This window comes from Corapipo altera, unplaced genomic scaffold, assembly GCF_003945725.1.
Source record: "Corapipo altera isolate COAL_440 unplaced genomic scaffold, ASM394572v1 80, whole genome shotgun sequence".
In the NCBI taxonomy this organism is placed as follows: Eukaryota; Metazoa; Chordata; class Aves; order Passeriformes; family Pipridae; genus Corapipo; species Corapipo altera.
The window spans coordinates 175,163-191,624 of NW_020885025.1; the positions used below are offsets into that span (position 1 = coordinate 175,163).

The following is a 16,462-nucleotide window of genomic DNA, read 5'->3' on the forward strand; positions in this document are numbered from 1 at the left end:
CTGAGGACCAGCAGGGTGGGATGCTGAGGACCAGCAGGGTGGGATGCAGCTGGCCAGTGAGGTGGGAAGATGCTGCCCACTGGGGAGGCGGATGCTGCCAGTCAGCAAAGTGGCTTCTTTGCAGCCAGCAGAGCATTTCCACCTCCAGTAGCAGCGATCCTTTCCACAACTCCTCCTCTCCTGTTTTTCCCAGATCCACAGAAAGTCTCTAGATAAAAGATTGATTGATGAGTGCTCTGGGTTTGCTCTGAGTTTGGCCTTTTGATGCTTTTATCTGCCCGTTTTACTGTGGTGGGGTGGCCTGGAAGGTGCGGGGCTGAACCGGTTCCGTCAGCATTCCACAGGCATTCCACAGGCATTCGATGGCCGAGGTCACGGGTTTCTGCTCCTGGCGGTGCCTTTCCCTCCCATCTACGTCTCCTTTCAATAATGCAATTACTTCCCCTCGGAGGAGCTGTCAGGGCCAGTAAACTCCAGCTGCTAAACTGCATTACAGGGCTCCCTCCTGCAGCCTGGGCACTTACTAATAGTTTATTGATCCCCGACACCGGGGAGGAGCAGCCCCGTCCGAGGCCTGGGTATCCGGGTGCCGACCGCTCCATCCCTGGGAAAACGAGGCCAGGGTGGGGTGGTGAGTGCTGTGTGTCCTCCTCAGCCTGCCCGAGGTTCGCATCTCGGACAACGGGCCCTACGAGTGTCACGTGGGGATCTACGACCGCGCCACGCGGGAGAAGGTGGTCCTGGCCTCCGGGAACGTGTTCCTCAATGTCATGGGTGAGAGGGGAAACACTGTGGGGCCTCAGGGCCATGGGACAGCAGGGATTAGGCTCCTTTTCCCATCCTCAGGGCCGGGGAGGGAGATGGGGATGAGGGTGAGGATGAGAACAGGAATGGGGATGAGCAAGGGGACGGGATGGGGAAAGGGATTGAGGGTGCACATGGGGATGAGAATGGGTATGAAGATGGGGATGGGAAGGAAGATGGGGAATGGCATGAACACAGGGATGAGGACAGGAATGGGCAAAGGGATTAGAACAGGGATGGGGATGGGAAGGAAGATGGGGAATGGCATGAACACAGGGACGAGGACAGGAATGGGCACAGGGATTAGAACAGGGATGGGGAGAGGGAGGAGGATGCACATGGGGATGAGGAGAGGGATGAAGATACAGGTTTGGGGGTGGGGATGAGGACAGGGTGGGGAGAGGGATGAGGATGCCCATGGGGATGAGGATGTGTTGGAAGACGGGGATGGGCCAAGGATGGGGAGGGGAAGGAGGATGGGGAATGGGATGAACGTGGGGAGGAGGATGGTCATGGGAATGGGCACAGGGATTAGAATGAGGATGGGGATGAGGGGGAGGGTGGGGAGAGGGACGAGGATGCCCATGGGGATGAGGATGGGTATGAAGTTGGGGATGGGACAAATTGGGGTGAGGATGGGACAAAGATGGAGACAGTGATGAGGATAGGGAACGGGATGCAGATGGATGTGGATATGGGAGTGAGGATGAACATGGGAATGGGGACAGGGATGAGGATGGAAGTGGGGATGGGACAGGGAGGGAGATGAGGATGAGGATGGGGATGTAGGTAGATGGGTGGGTCCTGAGGACACCGTGCCAACACCCCGCTCTGCTCCCGGCAGCCCCCCCAACGTCCATCTCGGTGCTCGCCGCCGACACACCCGCGCCGTTCAGCCGCTACCAGGCCCAGAACTTCACCCTGGTGTGTGTGGTGTCCGGAGGGAAACCTGCCCCGCTGGTGAGCTGAGCCCCCTGGGGGGCTACCCCTCCTGGGGATACCTGAAATCATAAACCCAGGAATACCTAAAATATATCCTATATACATTGCTGCTTTTATAGGGCAAATGTAACATAAAGGCTATTGCCTAAGGCTGCTGCTCCCCAAATCTCACCCTGGGAAGGGGCTCCCTCCAAAGCCACCTGAAGGGATGCCGGCGATGTCCCCATCAGGATCACCACTCTTTTGTCCCCACACAGGTGTACTTTAAGCGGGATGGGGAGCCCATCGAGGCCACCCCTCTGCCGGAGCCGCCGGCCGGCGCCGGGAGCTGGGCCCCCCGCAACCTCCTGCACCGCGACCTGGACGACACCAAGGTGCCCAAATCACTGGCGGCCGAGGGTGAGCTGGGGGTCGGGCGAGCCGTGGGCACAGCGGAGCCGCCGCGGGGTCTGGCGGCCGAGCGGGAGGCGGTGACGGAGCCCATCCCCGAGACGGTGGTGAGCCGCGAGTTCCCGCGCTGGGTGCACGTGGCTGAGCCCATCTACTACTTCCGGCACACGCACGCGCCCGTCAGCGACGGCACCGTGGAGGCCAGAGCCACCCTCACCTGGACCCTGAACCCCCAGATCGACAACGAGGCCCTGTTCAGCTGCGAGGTGAAGCACCCGGCGCTCTCCATGCCCATGCAGTCTGAGGTGACCCTCGGTAAGTGGCCCGGCTGGGGGGGTTTCTTGGCTTTTTTACACTTTTTTTTTTTTTGTAAATTTTTCATTTTTTCTCTTTTATTCTTTTTTTCTTTCTCTTTTCTTTTTTCTTCTTCTTTCTTTTTTCTTCTTTTCTTCTTTTTTCTTCTTTTTCCTTTTTTCTTCTTTTTTTTCTTCTTTTTTCTTTTTTCTTCTTTTTTCTTTTTTCCTTTTTTTCTTTTTGTTTTCCCCTTTTTTGTTTTGTTTTGTTTTTCTTGCCTTTTTTTTTCCTTTCTTTTGTATTTTTGCTCTTCTCTTGGGGGTCTTGAGGTGCCCGTGAGTCAAAGAGAGGTGCCACATAGAGCTGCAAGATGATAGGATAGGAGGTGGTGATGCCAGGGCTCCACAAAACAAGGGATGAGGGGAGGGAGTTTTGGAAGGGTCCAACAAGGGCTCCACAAAAGAAGGGATGAGGGGAGGGGGCTTTGGGCATCCAACAGGCAGGAGAAGGGGTTTGCTGTGTATTGAGGGCCTCCCATTCGTGGGTTTGCTGGTCGGGAGGGGACATAGGACCAGGATCAGGGGAAAAAGGGGCTGGTTTGGGGGAGTCAAGGCTGTTCTGGATGTTGGGATGAGCAGGAAGGAGGTGCTAGAGCTGGGGGGGAAGGGCTGTGTTGGGGACCTGGTGCTTGGTGGAGGGGAGTTGGTGTCACCCCTTACTGTTACCTCTGGGATGTAACTGTGGGAAGGGAAGGGATGGGATGGAGGAGTCCCTCTGGACCAAGGTCCTGTTGGGGATGGCGGACACACCCCTTCACCCCAGAGTGGTGTCACCTCCATCCACCTCTACCCAGTCCCAGCAGATCCAAGGACACGCCATGGTTCTTGTTGGCCATCACCGCACAACTCATCCCAGGGGGAATTTTGGGGGGGCGCAGTTTGCTCCTGCACAGAGGCATCCTGTGGGGCTGGTGAGGCCCCAGCTACGATTGGGTGATGGGATTGAAGCCATGGAATCACAAAAGAGCAGCAGCTGCTCAGGTGACCACAGGAGCTGGTGAACAGGTCGGTGGAGCTCCCTCCCAGTCTCCCGCCCGGGCTGGGGCTTCCCCAGCTCCTCCTGGCTCCCTGTGAGAGGAGTCTGAGCTCTCCACTGGGGTTTCCCAGCTTCAGGGAAGCCTTCTGGGCAGGCTGCTCCAGCCTCCCTCCCCTCAAGCCAGGTGGAGGAGCCCGGGCTTTGCTCCTGGCCAAGTGGAGCACTCACTTGGCTGCCGTGGCCTCTCCTGGAGAGCTTCTCCTCGCTGGCACCGGCTGCAGCCAGCGCAGACCTCCCAGCGCTGGGGCTGCGTCTCCTCAGCTCATCAAACACCTCAATTAGCGGGAGGTTGTCGGCAGTGGGGAGGTCAGGGGGAGGTTGGCACTCAACAAGGGGGGCAGTGGCTCCCTTGCCAAGACAGGGCCCTGTGTTCCATGTTCCCGCCCATCGAGCATTAAATCTCCTTCCCAGCATCCAGCCAGCCAAAAAACAACCTCCATCCTGCATTTTCACACCCTTTGCAGCTCATCAGGCTTAGGTGTCCCCTCACTGGGGCTCCCATGAGGCCAAGACCTCACAGTTTGCTGCTCTTCCCCAGGACTGCAATACCTGTATTGGTAAAGCTCACCCCACCCCAAAGCCACAGCATTCCTCAGCCCTAAGGTGCCCCCAGCCTCTGCACGTCACTGGGTGCCCAGCCAGCACCAGTCACACCCGTTTTTGGGCACCATCGTAGCACCATCCCCCGTTAACCCTGCTTATATATTCATAGTATATATATGTATGTATATATATATATATATATAAATAAATATATATATTTACATTCTCCATAAAAGCTGGATTGAAACCAAGACAAACCACTTGCTTTGCTCCATAAAGCTGCCTCCTGGTGCCAACCATGGCATGGTGTGATCACCTGCAGCCCATCACCCCTGGTCCAGCACCAAAGGGCCAGATCCTGCACAGCCAGTGCAGCCCATGGTCTGTGGTGCGTGTCCCTGCAGAGCATCCCAGGGCATGGGATGCCCTTTCCAGGGCCAGTGTCCACCCCCATACACTGACGTGCTTCCTGCTGGCTGTTTGTCCCTCTGTGTTGTGCTGGGTGACGTCCAGGCTCAGTCTGTCCCACCCCTGGCACAGCCTGAGTGTACGAGGGGTGACACCCACACTTTGGGCAAGGCACAACCTCCTTCCTGCCCATTTTCTCCCTGGAGCCTGCCAAAGGCTCCTTCCACGCAGAGACCAGGCAGCTCCTGGGGCTTTCCCATCCCACCCATGGGACATCCCCACTCCCCACCATGGTGGAGGCCAGGGGCACACCATGGTGGTTTCACCCCAGCAGGACTGGTGGCATCGCTGCCTCTCCTCTCAACGCACCAGTCATGAACACCCCAAGTCTGCCATGGAAAAAGGAATTCCCTCTTTTTTACACACTGTGCCTGGAATTTTGTGCCAGCAAAGCTTTATGACTGTCTCCTGTGTTACCACCACCTGTGTGTGACTCGCTGAGGTCACCTCGTCCTGGGGATGCTTCTCTGAGGTGCTTCAAACCAGCCTGACCCCTCTCGCCACCTGTTTCTGAGCAGAGAAGGGCTTGACTGGGAAATCCATCCTTCACCGTCAGTGTATCCCATCACAGTCATCCATCAGTCTCACACTCTTCCCGTTCTTCCACCTGCGGGGTCCTTTCCTACCTGTCCATCAGTCACTCAGACATCACTCAGTCTGTTCATCACTCACGGGGCCACCAGCCCCCCTGGACTGGATCCACCCCCTCACCATGGTTATCCATCAAAGCATCATTAACTTCAGCCAAGGGCTCCGGGAATGTTGTGCTCTGCTGATGTCCCTTGTCCCCTTCCCTTGCAGTTGCTCCCAAGGGCCCGAAGATCACGATGACCCCGACGAGAGCCCGCGTCGGAGACACCGTGCGGATCCTGGTGCAGGGATTCCAGGTCAGCACCCGCTGCAGAGGTGGTGCCATGCCAAGGGACAGCCTTGCATCCCCACCAGCACTTTGTGGGGTTGGTTTGGTGGCCTTGGGTCGCATCATGGTCCCTACATTGGAACAGGCTGCCCAGGGAATTTGTCGATGCCCCATTCCCAGAAGTGTCCAAGGCCAGGTTGGACAGGGCTTGGAGCAACCTGGGCTAGTGGAAGGTGTCCCTGCCCATGGCAGGAGGTGGGAGGAGATGAGCCTTATGGTCCTTCCCAACCCAAACCATTCCAGGACTCCAGGCTTTCAGTTGCACCCCATCCTTGCTCCAGGCACAAGACGGGGTTTGTTCGCTCTCTGTCCCATCTCACCCCCACCATCTCCCTGCAGAACGAAGTCTTCCCAGAGCCCCTCTTCACCTGGACACGAGTGGGGAGCCGGCTCCTCGACGGCAGCGCCGAGCACGACGGGAAGGAGCTGGTGCTGGAGCGGGTGCCGGCCGAGCTCAACGGCTCCATGTACCGCTGCACCGCCCAGAACCCTCTGGGCTCCACCGACACCCACACCCGCCTCATCGTCTTCGGTGCGCTCACCACAGGCTCAGCCCCCCTCCACATGCCCTCACTCATCTCCTCCCCACTAAAACTGTCTTTCTGCTGTTTCTTTCTCCTTAGAAAATCCAAATATTCCCAGAGGACCAGAAGACTCCAACGGTGAGTGGTGGTAGCACCGGTGCTTCAACACGGAGCACCCGGGGAGGGAAGGACTGTGCAGAGAGGATCTCTCCTTGCCTTGTCCCAAGCCCGTGGCTATCTTTCCTTGCCTCATTCCAAGCCCTTGGCCATCCCTCCTGACCTTATCCCAAGCCCTCCCCCTTGGCATCAGGGATGTACCTGGACAAAAAAGGGTCCCTGCAGATGCTCTCCACAACATCCTTGACCTGCTTCCCACCCCGCACAACCTCCATAGCAAGCTTAGAAGGGGGAATCTCCCCCAAAAAAGCGGTTGATCCCCATCCTGCTTTGAGCCCAAGCAGCGAGACGCAGCTCCATGACCTGCCCATCCTTTTTTCCTCTTCTCCAGGTTCACTTACTGGCCACTGTGGCTTCAGGTTAGTTTTGGCGCTCACCCTGACAGTGATCCTGGAGCTCACGTGAAGCTTCACCTGCCTCTTCCTCCTCCTCTTCCTCCTCCATATGGCTCCACCCGGCATCTCCACCTCCGTCCATCGGTTCTCTCGCTCTTTTTTTTTCTAATCTATTTACAGTCTCGATCTCTTCCCGTTCTGTGTCTTGGCTTCTTCAGACAATTTAATTAAAAGGAAAAAGAAAAACCTCCCCTGGTAGAAGGTTGTAATTAATGTTTTACCTTGTGCTGGGGTTCCCAGCGCTGTCTCAGGGTACCCGCAGGCTTTGTGAGGTCTTCGAGGGGGATGGGGGATGTCTATGATTCAAGGACCAAATTTCCCCTGGAAAAATCTGGTTACACCATTCCCACTGCACCAAGATGCTCCAGATCCGCAGGGGAAGGCCCTGCACGTGTCCCCAGCATGAGGGAGGTTGGGGACAAGCCCACACACGTGTGGGTGGCAGGGCTGGGAGCCCAAAAGCTGCAGATCACTGGCCTTCTCCGAGGCTGGGCTGGGGGAAGCGGCTTTGCTGGGAGCCAGGGCCGTGCACAGCACTCGTCCCGGGCTGGTGGTGAATCACAAGTGACAGGCAGCTCCCAACCCAAAATGTCAGCGCTCACACATGAGTGGGCAGCGGGTCCCGTCAGGCACCAGCCTGCACCCTCCCCTACTCCATGCCACCCTCCCCGTCCCTCCTAACTAATCATCTCCATGGAAACAGATAATGGTCCAGCACAGACAGATCCCCAATATTCCTGTGGCCCCCAGTCCTGGCAGGGTGTTAGTCCTACTGCAGGATGGCAAAACCCAGGTGGGTTTGCCCCAGCCCTGCCCAGCGCTGGAAGATGCCCACAGAGGATACCCAGGGTTTTCCCTGTTTTCCTGCCCTCTGGTACCCTGAGAGCATCCGGGATCCCTGGGGAGCAGATGCAGGGGAGAAAGGATCCCAAAGATGGGGCGCTCCCCTGCTTTTTCCTCTGGGAACTCCTAATCCTAGAAGATTATCCAGCAGCCGTGTGGTGCTTCATCTTCCCAAAGCCCCGGACGAGTGCTAAGCATCATTATTACTATTATGATTAATTATTATTAAGCAGATTCCATCCCTTCCCTGCTCTGTTGCCAACCTCGCTGTGAGCGATTTCCCAGCCCCAAAGGAGCCCAACAACCACTCAGCAGGTCAGGAGCTTCTTCCTGGCCACAAAACCCACAGTTTATAATTTGGACTGGAAGCAACACGGGGATGGATTGGGACTGGCTGGGATGTGGGAGGATCAGCAGCTCCACTTTCATCCCGAAGGAACAGCATCTGAGCATCCAGATCCCTACAGACCTGCTTCTTCTCCAGCTGCTTCCACTGTTCCTCCCTGGATGAGAGGAAAATCTTCATTTTTCTAGAGGAACCTTCATTTTTTGGGGAACTCTCCGTGACTCAACTTACACCCCCGGGGACGGAGTGGGCAGGAGGGCCCCCCCCACACACCGTGGATGCTTCTTGCCCTGCTCGCTGGATTGGAGATGCTCCAGGGGCCTCATCCCGACGTGATTAAACAACCATTAGGCCTCCTCGCTCCAAACAATGAGGATTTACAGGCGCCCAAACCTCCATTTAAATGCAAATGCGGCGGGTTTAGCCCGGCACCGTGGAAATGAGGAGCTTTGCGGCGGCGGTGCCACCACGGCCAGCTCTGCTTGGTGCCCACTCGGGAGCACCGTGACCTCCCCCTCCAACAGCTGGGAGAGGAACGGTGGGCTCAGTGGTCCTGCATCCCAAATCCACCCCAATTTGGGACGCTCAGCTCCTTCCCCGGGGATGGGCCCATCTATGGGTTGGGATCTTCTCCCCATCAACGTAGGGGACTTGGGAGCCCCTCCTCATTCCGGGCAGAGGTGCTGCCTGCTTTCCCAAATTCCCCCCAAGGCAAGGGGCCCAAAGAGGTGCCAGCCCACCAAAGGAACCCATCCATGCCCTGCTGGACCCTGCCTTCACCTCCTTCCCACCCCTTCTCATCCTCCACCCACCACCCGCCAGCCCTGCCTCCCCCACCCCCAGCCACCTTCCTCCAGGTAATTACAAAGGACAACAATTAAATCCCCGGTTCCCCCTACCACACATCCCGTTGTCTGAGGCTCTGGCAGTGAATAATGCAGGAGGCTGGAGGGGAAAAGAGCTGCTCAGGTTGTTTCATTATTGATGAGAGATGACAGATCCTCGGCTGACAACCTACCGAAGAGATATGATTAGCTTGTAAAAAATTAAGCGCCTTTCTGAGGGCTGACGAGAGCTGAAAACCCCAAGGAGCGGCGTTATCGATGTTCCCTCATTTCAGGGGACTTTGAAAAGGTTTTAGCAAAATTTGGAAGAGGTAATTACATTCAATTAGAGTCACAAGTGCCGAGACATCACCGCTGCTTCTCCTGCTCCCCGACACCACTGATCATCCTTCCCAGAGGCAGAGATAAATAGGGGTTTATGTGTTGGACCTGAATTTCTGCCATGGGTTCTTTGGGATACGAGGGTGTGGGACACAAAACCAGGGATTCTCTGGCTCAGTAGGGTTGGGAAAGGCAGTAGGAGCTTTGCTTGGTACTTCCCCTGCCTCCCCCACCTCATTACTGGGCCGGGGTTCACGGGGCTGCCAAGCACATGCATAATTCATACTTCCCAACTCTCAAATGCCGGGATCTTTGTAGATCTTCCTGCAGAATGAAAACCAGGCAGGAGAGACGAAGAAACCGGGGGTCAGGGGGTGGCCAGACCCTTTGCCAATTAGCCAAGCCCCGAAACACGTGCCCAGATTCAATACATGTCCCTGTTACCCTCAGCTTCGGGACCTTCTGGGTTTACAGGTAGGAGGGACAACCCTTTTCCCAAGGTTTTGGCCAGACCAAGCCCCCAATGATAGATTTTTGGGCCCTGTGCCAAATAGGATGGAGGAGAGTGGCTGGGTGGGTTTGGCTGGTGCTGGTTTGGCCTCTGGTGTGAGCTCCAGATGCATCCAAGGGATACATCACACCATCCCTGCTCCGAAGTCCAGATTTTAGTCTAAATATCCTCCTCCCCTCAATCTCTTCATTGCTGCATTTTCCCACACAAGGTGACAACATCCCAAACATTCCCTCAGAAGCCTCTGGTGGGCTCTCCCTACTGCCAGCAGGGACATGCACAGGGGTCCCCAAGTGCCAATCCAGCACTGGGAGTTTACACCAAGGCTTCTTTTCCATCCTCTTTATATAGAGTTATAAATATTTTGCTATTTAGAACATGATCCTCCATCCAAGGAGCATCCCTGGCAGGTCTAGAGTCAGATACACATCCAGCCCCTCTGGCAGCACCATGGACCCTCTCCAAACCCATCCCAAGAAGTTCAGCCCCTCAGCAGGGGCAGGGGACCCTCCCAGCCCTCGCAGGTGCTTGGGGGGGGGACGTGCCCTGAGGGGGTTCAGCTGCTCCTCCCCGTCCCAAAGGGCAGTGCCCGGGCTCTGAGGGGCTGCTGGGGATCAGCTGCTCCGGGGCAGGGGGAGGGCACTGCCAATGAGCTCCTGAGCACCCACCACCCATGGAAGACCTGTGGCAAGACCTCCTCCCACCACACCTACCCATGACCTATGCAGCTGGGACACATCACACCCAGCCTGTCATAACGTCACCTGGGTTCATTTTGCAGGAAAATCCCACTGGATTGGGACCGAGTGAGCAGGGAGTGAGTCCCTGCATAGAAACAGGAGTTTCCACCCATCCCCACCCATATTTTGGCTGTTTCTTTTCTCCCTTGTTTCTTTCTGGATCTCTCAGCATGTGAGATGCTCCCCTCAGGGAAAGGAAATTCAGTTTATCCCTTTGAATTCCAATCACTCAGGGATCTCCTCAGCAGTAGCACAGCCAGGGTGGTGGGGAGCAAAGCCATTCCCCAAGTTCCCTCCTTTTTTCCCCTGCCACAGTCGAAGCACTGGGCCCCGGTTGCCCTGCGGACAACAGGGACAACAATCCCCCTAAATCTCTGGAATTCAGACCATGCTCATTGTCAACATCTTCCCAGTGGGAGAAGGAAGCAAGTGTGGCACAGCCTGGCATCATCCTGCTTCACTTTCCCCACAGTGACTCCAATCCCCATGGATACCCCACACACATCTCTCCCATCCCTTCCCATCCCTTATCTCTTCCTGATCCTAATCCTTGTGTTTCCTTTCCTTGGTCCATCCCTCTGCTCCTGCCCACGGATGCAGGTTGCTGATCCCGGCAGCCACCAGCGGCAGTTTAACTCCTGCCTTTATTTTCTCCTCAGTGCCAGGCTTTTATCCCTCTCAAAGTCCCCAGCTCCTTTTCCACCAGCTCTTAATTCCCCTGCCACTTCTGAGCTGGCCTCCAAGAGACCCCGGGAGCTTCCGGGCTATTTCCCGTCACCCTTCGTTAGCTTTGTGCCGTGAACAGAGGCCCCGGATCCGCCACCCAGCCCCGCGGAGCAGCTGCTCGGCGTCAGACCAAAGGTCTCCCGGCTCCGGCCGCTCTCCCTCCCTTCCCTGTGTCTGCAGCGAGGGATGAGAAGCATTTTCAAACAAAACAACTTTTCTCCGCAGCAACAGTTTCCCCCTCCGGTTATGTGATCCTTTTCAAACAGCAGCAGAAATGAAGAGGCGGCAGCTCGGGCTGCTCCGAGGGGATACTTTTCCTCCCTTTGTGCTTCCTGTTGCTTTTCCCTGAGCCTCTCTGTTTCCCAGGCTCATAAAGCCGGCTCTGTGCCACCTGCTCTGGGCCTCACCTTTCCCTGGAGCCCAGCCCAGCCCAGCCCAGACACGCAAAGCTGGTCCGGAAACCTCCTCCGGCTTTGCCCGCTCAAAGTCACCTTGTCCCAAACCTTCGGCTCCACACTTCAGCCTCGCCCAGCAATCATTAATCGGACGCTCTGCATTCCCGGGATGGAAAAATGCCCCAGCGGGCAGCCGTGCCCTGGCAGTCCGACATGCCGCTGGCCGGGAAGCTGCTCCTGTCCGCCGCCGCGCTGCTCCTCCTCACCCTGGCCTTCAGGTTCTACAGGAACCGCTCGCGTGCCGGGGGCAAAACCCTGAGGGACGAGGGACAGCCCGGGGAAAACCTTCCCCAGGTCGGGGATGGGGATGGGGATGGGGATGGGGATGAGGATGAGGATGGGGATGGGAACAGGGCGGTGGGTCCGCGGCGGAGGAGGGTGTGGGGTGAGGAGGTGAGGAGGGGTGGTGGGGATGCCCCAGGGAGCATCCCCAGGACTCGGCTCCCGCCCCTCCGGGGGGATCCAAGGGCGCCGAGCGGGGAGGAGCAGGGAGAGGAGACTGAACAGGGACTGACCCGCGGGAGAGCCCAGCTCAGTCCCACCAGGAGGGAAAGGGAGCTGGGGAGGGAGCTGGGAAGCAGGCTGGGATGCGAGCTGGGAAGTAAGTCAGAAGGCAAGCCAGGAACTGAGCAGGGAAGCGATCCAGGTATTGAGCCAGGAAGCAAGTTGGGAAATGAGCTGCAAAATGAGTTGGGAAGTGAGTTGGGAAGTGAGCTGGGAAGCAAGCTGGGAAGTAAGTCAGGAAGCATGTTGGTATACAAGCCAGGAAATGAGTCAGGAAGTGAGCTGGGAATCAAGCTGGGAAGCAAGTCAGGAACTAAGTCAGGAAGCAAACTAGGAAATGAGCCAGGAAATAAGCTGGCAAGTGAGCCAGGAAGCAAGCTGGGAAGTAAGTCGGGAACTAAGCCAGGAATTGAGCAGGGAAGTGATCTGGAAAGCAAGTTGGGAAGCAAGCTAGGAAATGAGGCAGGAAGTGAGTGGGCAAGTGAGCTGGGAAGCAAGCTGGGAAATGATCTGGGAATGGAGCTGGGAAGTGAGCCGAGCTCTCATGACCCTGGGAATGTGGCTGAAACACTGAGCAGCCATTCTGAGAAGGAAACACTTGCCCCAAGCACCAGGGTCTCCCCAGGGATTTCCAATGCCCAGATGGCAGATGATGGATGTTCCCAGAGCACGGAGAAGGATTTGGCTGGTGGAAGCATGAGCAGGGAGACCAAGGGGAACAGGGAATCCATCCGGACCCTCAGTGTCACGTCGAACCTGGGGCTGCTGATGACAGCGAGTGATGCAGAGTCCGAAACCTCCTACTCTTTCTCCTCGGTCGCAAAGATCCAGGTGGAGGAGAACTACATCCCTGAGAGGCAGGGGAAGGACAAGGACAACCGGATGGTCCCCGGGCTCAGAGGCAAAGTCTACGACTACTACGTGCAGTCCATCTCCGAGTCAGTGCTGAAGAAGAAGTGTCTCCCCTACATCCCTCTGGGAATATCCCAGTGTTGCAGCTCCGAGCAGGTCAATGAAGAGCTGCAGAGCTTTGCAACCCAGAAGCAGGACCCAGCTTTGGCAGTACGTGATTCCATCACCTCCTCCACAGTCCCACCACCCACGAGGATTTCAGAGGCCTCTCCTGAGCCACCGTCTCCCAGCCGCAGGAACAGCATCCTCCAGATCGCCGACAGCCCCCACCTCCAGCTGCCCATGGAGGGGTTTGGGGTCACAGCTCCAGCTGGAACACCACTGCCTGGAAATCCCCAGCCAGGACTGGTGGCGAGCCCTGACCCCACCCAGCTGCCACCAGACACCCCCCTGGACCTGGGGAACTGCTACGAGGTGCTCAGCACAGCCAAGGCGCAGGGGCTCAGAGCCCTCCAGGAGGCTGCCTACAGGGTGATGAGTGACAACTACCTGCAGGTGCTGAGGACACCCTCCATCTACGGCCGCCTCAACGCCGGCGAGCGGGAGCTGATCCTGCGGCGGAGGATGGAGGGGAAGATGTTCGTGGTGGTGGCAGATGTCAGCGGGCAGGAGCCCAACCTCCGCCCCAGCCGCCTCTGCTACTACGACGAGGGAGGGGACTGCTGGCACCACCTCTGCCACGTGCCACCGGAGGTGCTGTCCCGGTGCTGCGCCACATGCAGCATGTTCAACTACCTCTTCGTGGTGCCCGGCTGCGAGGGCGTGGGCCAGGCACAGAGACCCTCCAATCGCGTCTTCTGCTACGACCCCCTGACCGACGTCTGGAGGGAGATCTGCCCCCTGAACCAGGCGCGGCCCCGCTGTAAACTTGTCGCCCTGGACGGGCACCTGTACGCCATCGGCGGCGAGTGCCTGTGCACGGTGGAGCGCTATGACCCCCGGCGTGACCGCTGGGCCTTCGTGGCGCCGCTGCCCCACGACACGTTTGCGGTGGCCCACACGGCCACGGCATGCCACGGGGAGATCTACGTCACCGGGGGCACCCTGCGCTACGTCCTGTTGCGCTACAACCCCCGCCGGGACAGCTGGAGGGCCGGCCCGGCCGTGGGCAGCAGGGACGGGACGGCCGAGATGGTGAGCGCCGACGGCTTCATCTACCGCTTCGAGCGGCAGCGCGGCACCGGCCTCAGCGTCCACCGCTGCGGCGCTGGGGCCAGGCTGTGGTACCAGTGTGCCAACTACGCCCTGCCTGACCCGCCTGGCTTCCAGTGCGCCGCCATGGGCAGCCTGGTCCACTGCCTCGGCCGCCGCCTCCACCTCCGCTTCCTGGCCGACCACGTCTCGCCACGCTTCGGGGCCAAGGAGCTGCGGCCCTTCCCCGCGCCCCATGGCAGCCTTCTCCCAGCCGTGCTGGTGCTGCCGCAGGGAGGGACGGCACAGACTCAGGTCTGAGCGGCCATGGTTTGGTCCCGTGAGATGACCGGTGGTGGCTCAGGTGTGATGTGATGGTCAGAGCCGGGAGGAGAAGCCACTGGCCCACTTTGCACCGTGTCACCCCCACCCTCCATCAAACAGGGACTGAGCAGGGAAACAAACTGCCCTTGGCGACTGCCAGGAACCCCAGCCTTGAGGACACAAGGAAGAGCAAAGCAGGAGCTGGGCGGGCTCCTTGGTGAGAGGTGTTTAAACACAGGTGTGTTTGCTTGGATGCAAATAAATGCGGATCCCTGCAGGCTCCCAGCTGCTCACTGCCCCTGGAGTGGCTGCTCAGGCACCAGGTGTTCAATATTGACATGGACACGCAGCACATGGTGGATTTTAGGGTGGAGGAACATGGCAGGGAGGTTGGATCTCAACGGAGGTACTACCCAAAGGTCAGCCCTATCAGCACTGAGCCTTCAGGTTTGATCTCCCACATCCCCTAGGGTTGGAGCTTGGGGGCTGGGGGTGCCCTGCTCCTACCAGTGCCTTGTTATCCCTTACCTTCTCCTCAGAATGGAATTATATATATATCTGTCTATGTATTTATACGCACGTGATGTAAATAGGCACTGTGGATTTCTAGACAGCTGGTTTTAAATGAAATTAAAGAGAACATTTGGTAAAATTAACCACGGGCTACTGCTGCGCCTCATTTCTAACTGTAGCCAAGTCTAATGGGAACAAAGCGCCCGATGCATGTTTTACATCACTAATTACTGCATGAACAGCAGCTCTGAGGAGGCAACCAAAAGCAAACAAGGGCCCTGGATGTGAGCAGAAGGTCCTTCATCACCTTTTTCCCAGGTCTCCCCAACTTCACTCCATCGTCTCCATGTCCTGCCAAAAGCCTACTTTGGGTAATTGCATTTTCTTCCCCTCAAACAGCTTGTCATCAGTCATCTGTCAGCCCCACACAGACCAAAGCAGCTCCAGACAGACAAACCCCTCCCATACCCGCCTCCTCAGTGGCTGCAGGCCACGAGCATGAAGTCGTGGACGTGTGTAAAGTGCTTGTACATAAAGAGACAGTGCTGGAGCAGCCCCTGGTATCCCCACTTATCAGAGAATCCCACAGTGCTTCGGGCTGGAAGGGACCTTAAAGCTCATTCCATTCCACCCCCTGCTATGGGCAGGGACACCTTCCACCAGCCCAGGTTGCTCCAAGCCCCGTCCAACCTGACCTTGGACACTTCCAGGGATGGGGCAACCACAGCTCCCCTGGGTGATTTCTGCCCCAGCTCCCCCGGGTAATTCCCACCCCGCTGCTCGGGTGCTTTAGGAAAGCTCAAGTTAATGTTCTCTTAAAGGGCTCCCAAAGGATTTATTACTTCACTTGGTCACTGCCTGGAGACCTCGTGTTCCTGCCTTCAAGGGCTTTGTGTGAAGGTCAGTGGCACCCACCCAGCATTAGGAAACCTTGTGTTAATTAACCCTGCCTGAGCTTTGCTCCTCGGCTGGAGCTGCTGCTGCCGGAGGGTGTGTGATGCTCCCTCTCCCTGGGCTAAAAGCTTCCTCAGTCCAGCTTCTTCCTCCCACCCTGGAGCCACCTCTTCCAACCCCAGCAGGACCATCCCAGCACTGCTGTGCCAGGACTGCAGCCTCCTGCATCCCAGGGTGGCTCTGTTTTACCAGCTTGGGCTGATAAACTTTACGAGTCAAAAAACCCTCCTTATTTTTATTGTTATTATGTGACTCCTTGTTCTTCAATTCCCTCTCATGCAGTCCTACTTCTCCCATGGCAAAACCCAGACACCAGCTGCTGCCCTGGCACAACCCAGCCCTTTGCAACCTGCAGAACCCTCCTGTCCCCATCGGTATCCCAGATTTTGGCATCCCCGTCCCCGTCGGTTGGGTGCTGGGGAGCAGAGAATTCCCGGGCTAGGTGGGAGCTGGAGCCCTTCCAGGTGACAGCTTATTTTTTTCATCCCCACAAAAGCTTTCCCAGGATCCTGCCTTTCTCATGGGGCCTCTGTTTAATGTTTCACCTTCCCTTTAACTCCTTTGCTGCTGGGCTGAAAGCTCAGATCCAGCAGCTTTTCCTCGTTCCCATTCCGATGGTAAGTGATGAACACCAAGGACGGAGGGGGGGCAGCTCTCCCCCCCCTCCTGCACTCTCCAATATTAACAAGGTTCACCTGGGGAGGCATTTTGGAGATTAAAGATGCCTGGGGACATCCCGTGCTTGTTCTGCAGGGAAGGACAAGCGGGTTTGGAGCGAGAACACCT

The 16,462-nt window shown here is 57.3% G+C and overlaps 2 protein-coding genes across 2 annotated transcripts in view; both read left to right on the forward strand.

Moving 5' to 3' along the window:
* The window catches only part of IGSF21 (immunoglobin superfamily member 21), a 40,757-nt gene extending 34,016 nt beyond the window's left edge, over positions 1-6,741 (forward strand). The window contains exons 4-10 of the mRNA XM_027668069.1: positions 656-774; positions 1,649-1,764; positions 2,004-2,451; positions 5,338-5,423; positions 5,795-5,987; positions 6,079-6,117; positions 6,488-6,741. Of these exons, the coding sequence (XP_027523870.1) occupies positions 656-774; positions 1,649-1,764; positions 2,004-2,451; positions 5,338-5,423; positions 5,795-5,987; positions 6,079-6,117; positions 6,488-6,561 (1,075 nt within the window). The 3' untranslated portion in view covers positions 6,562-6,741. The remainder of the gene's footprint in view (positions 1-655; positions 775-1,648; positions 1,765-2,003; positions 2,452-5,337; positions 5,424-5,794; positions 5,988-6,078; positions 6,118-6,487) is intronic.
* A 4,409-nt stretch (positions 6,742-11,150) lies between these two features.
* Positions 11,151-14,839, forward strand: KLHDC7A (kelch domain containing 7A). Its single transcript, XM_027668064.1, has 2 exons — positions 11,151-11,643; positions 11,692-14,839. Exons 1-2 carry the CDS (start codon positions 11,456-11,458, stop codon positions 14,204-14,206), a joined length of 2,703 nt encoding a protein of 900 aa, XP_027523865.1. The 5' UTR covers positions 11,151-11,455; the 3' UTR covers positions 14,207-14,839.
* The last annotated feature ends 1,623 nt before the right edge of the window (positions 14,840-16,462 follow it).

Bases quoted from the DNA above. Each gene is read 5' to 3' on its own strand.
- KLHDC7A (XM_027668064.1), top strand. From the start codon at position 11,456: ATGCCCCAGCGGGCAGCCGTGCCCTGGCAGTCCGACATGCCGCTGGCC. The intron at 11,644-11,691 runs GGATGGGGATGG...GGATGGGAACAG, and splicing joins CTTCCCCAGGTCGGGGATGG to GGCGGTGGGTCCGCGGCGGA.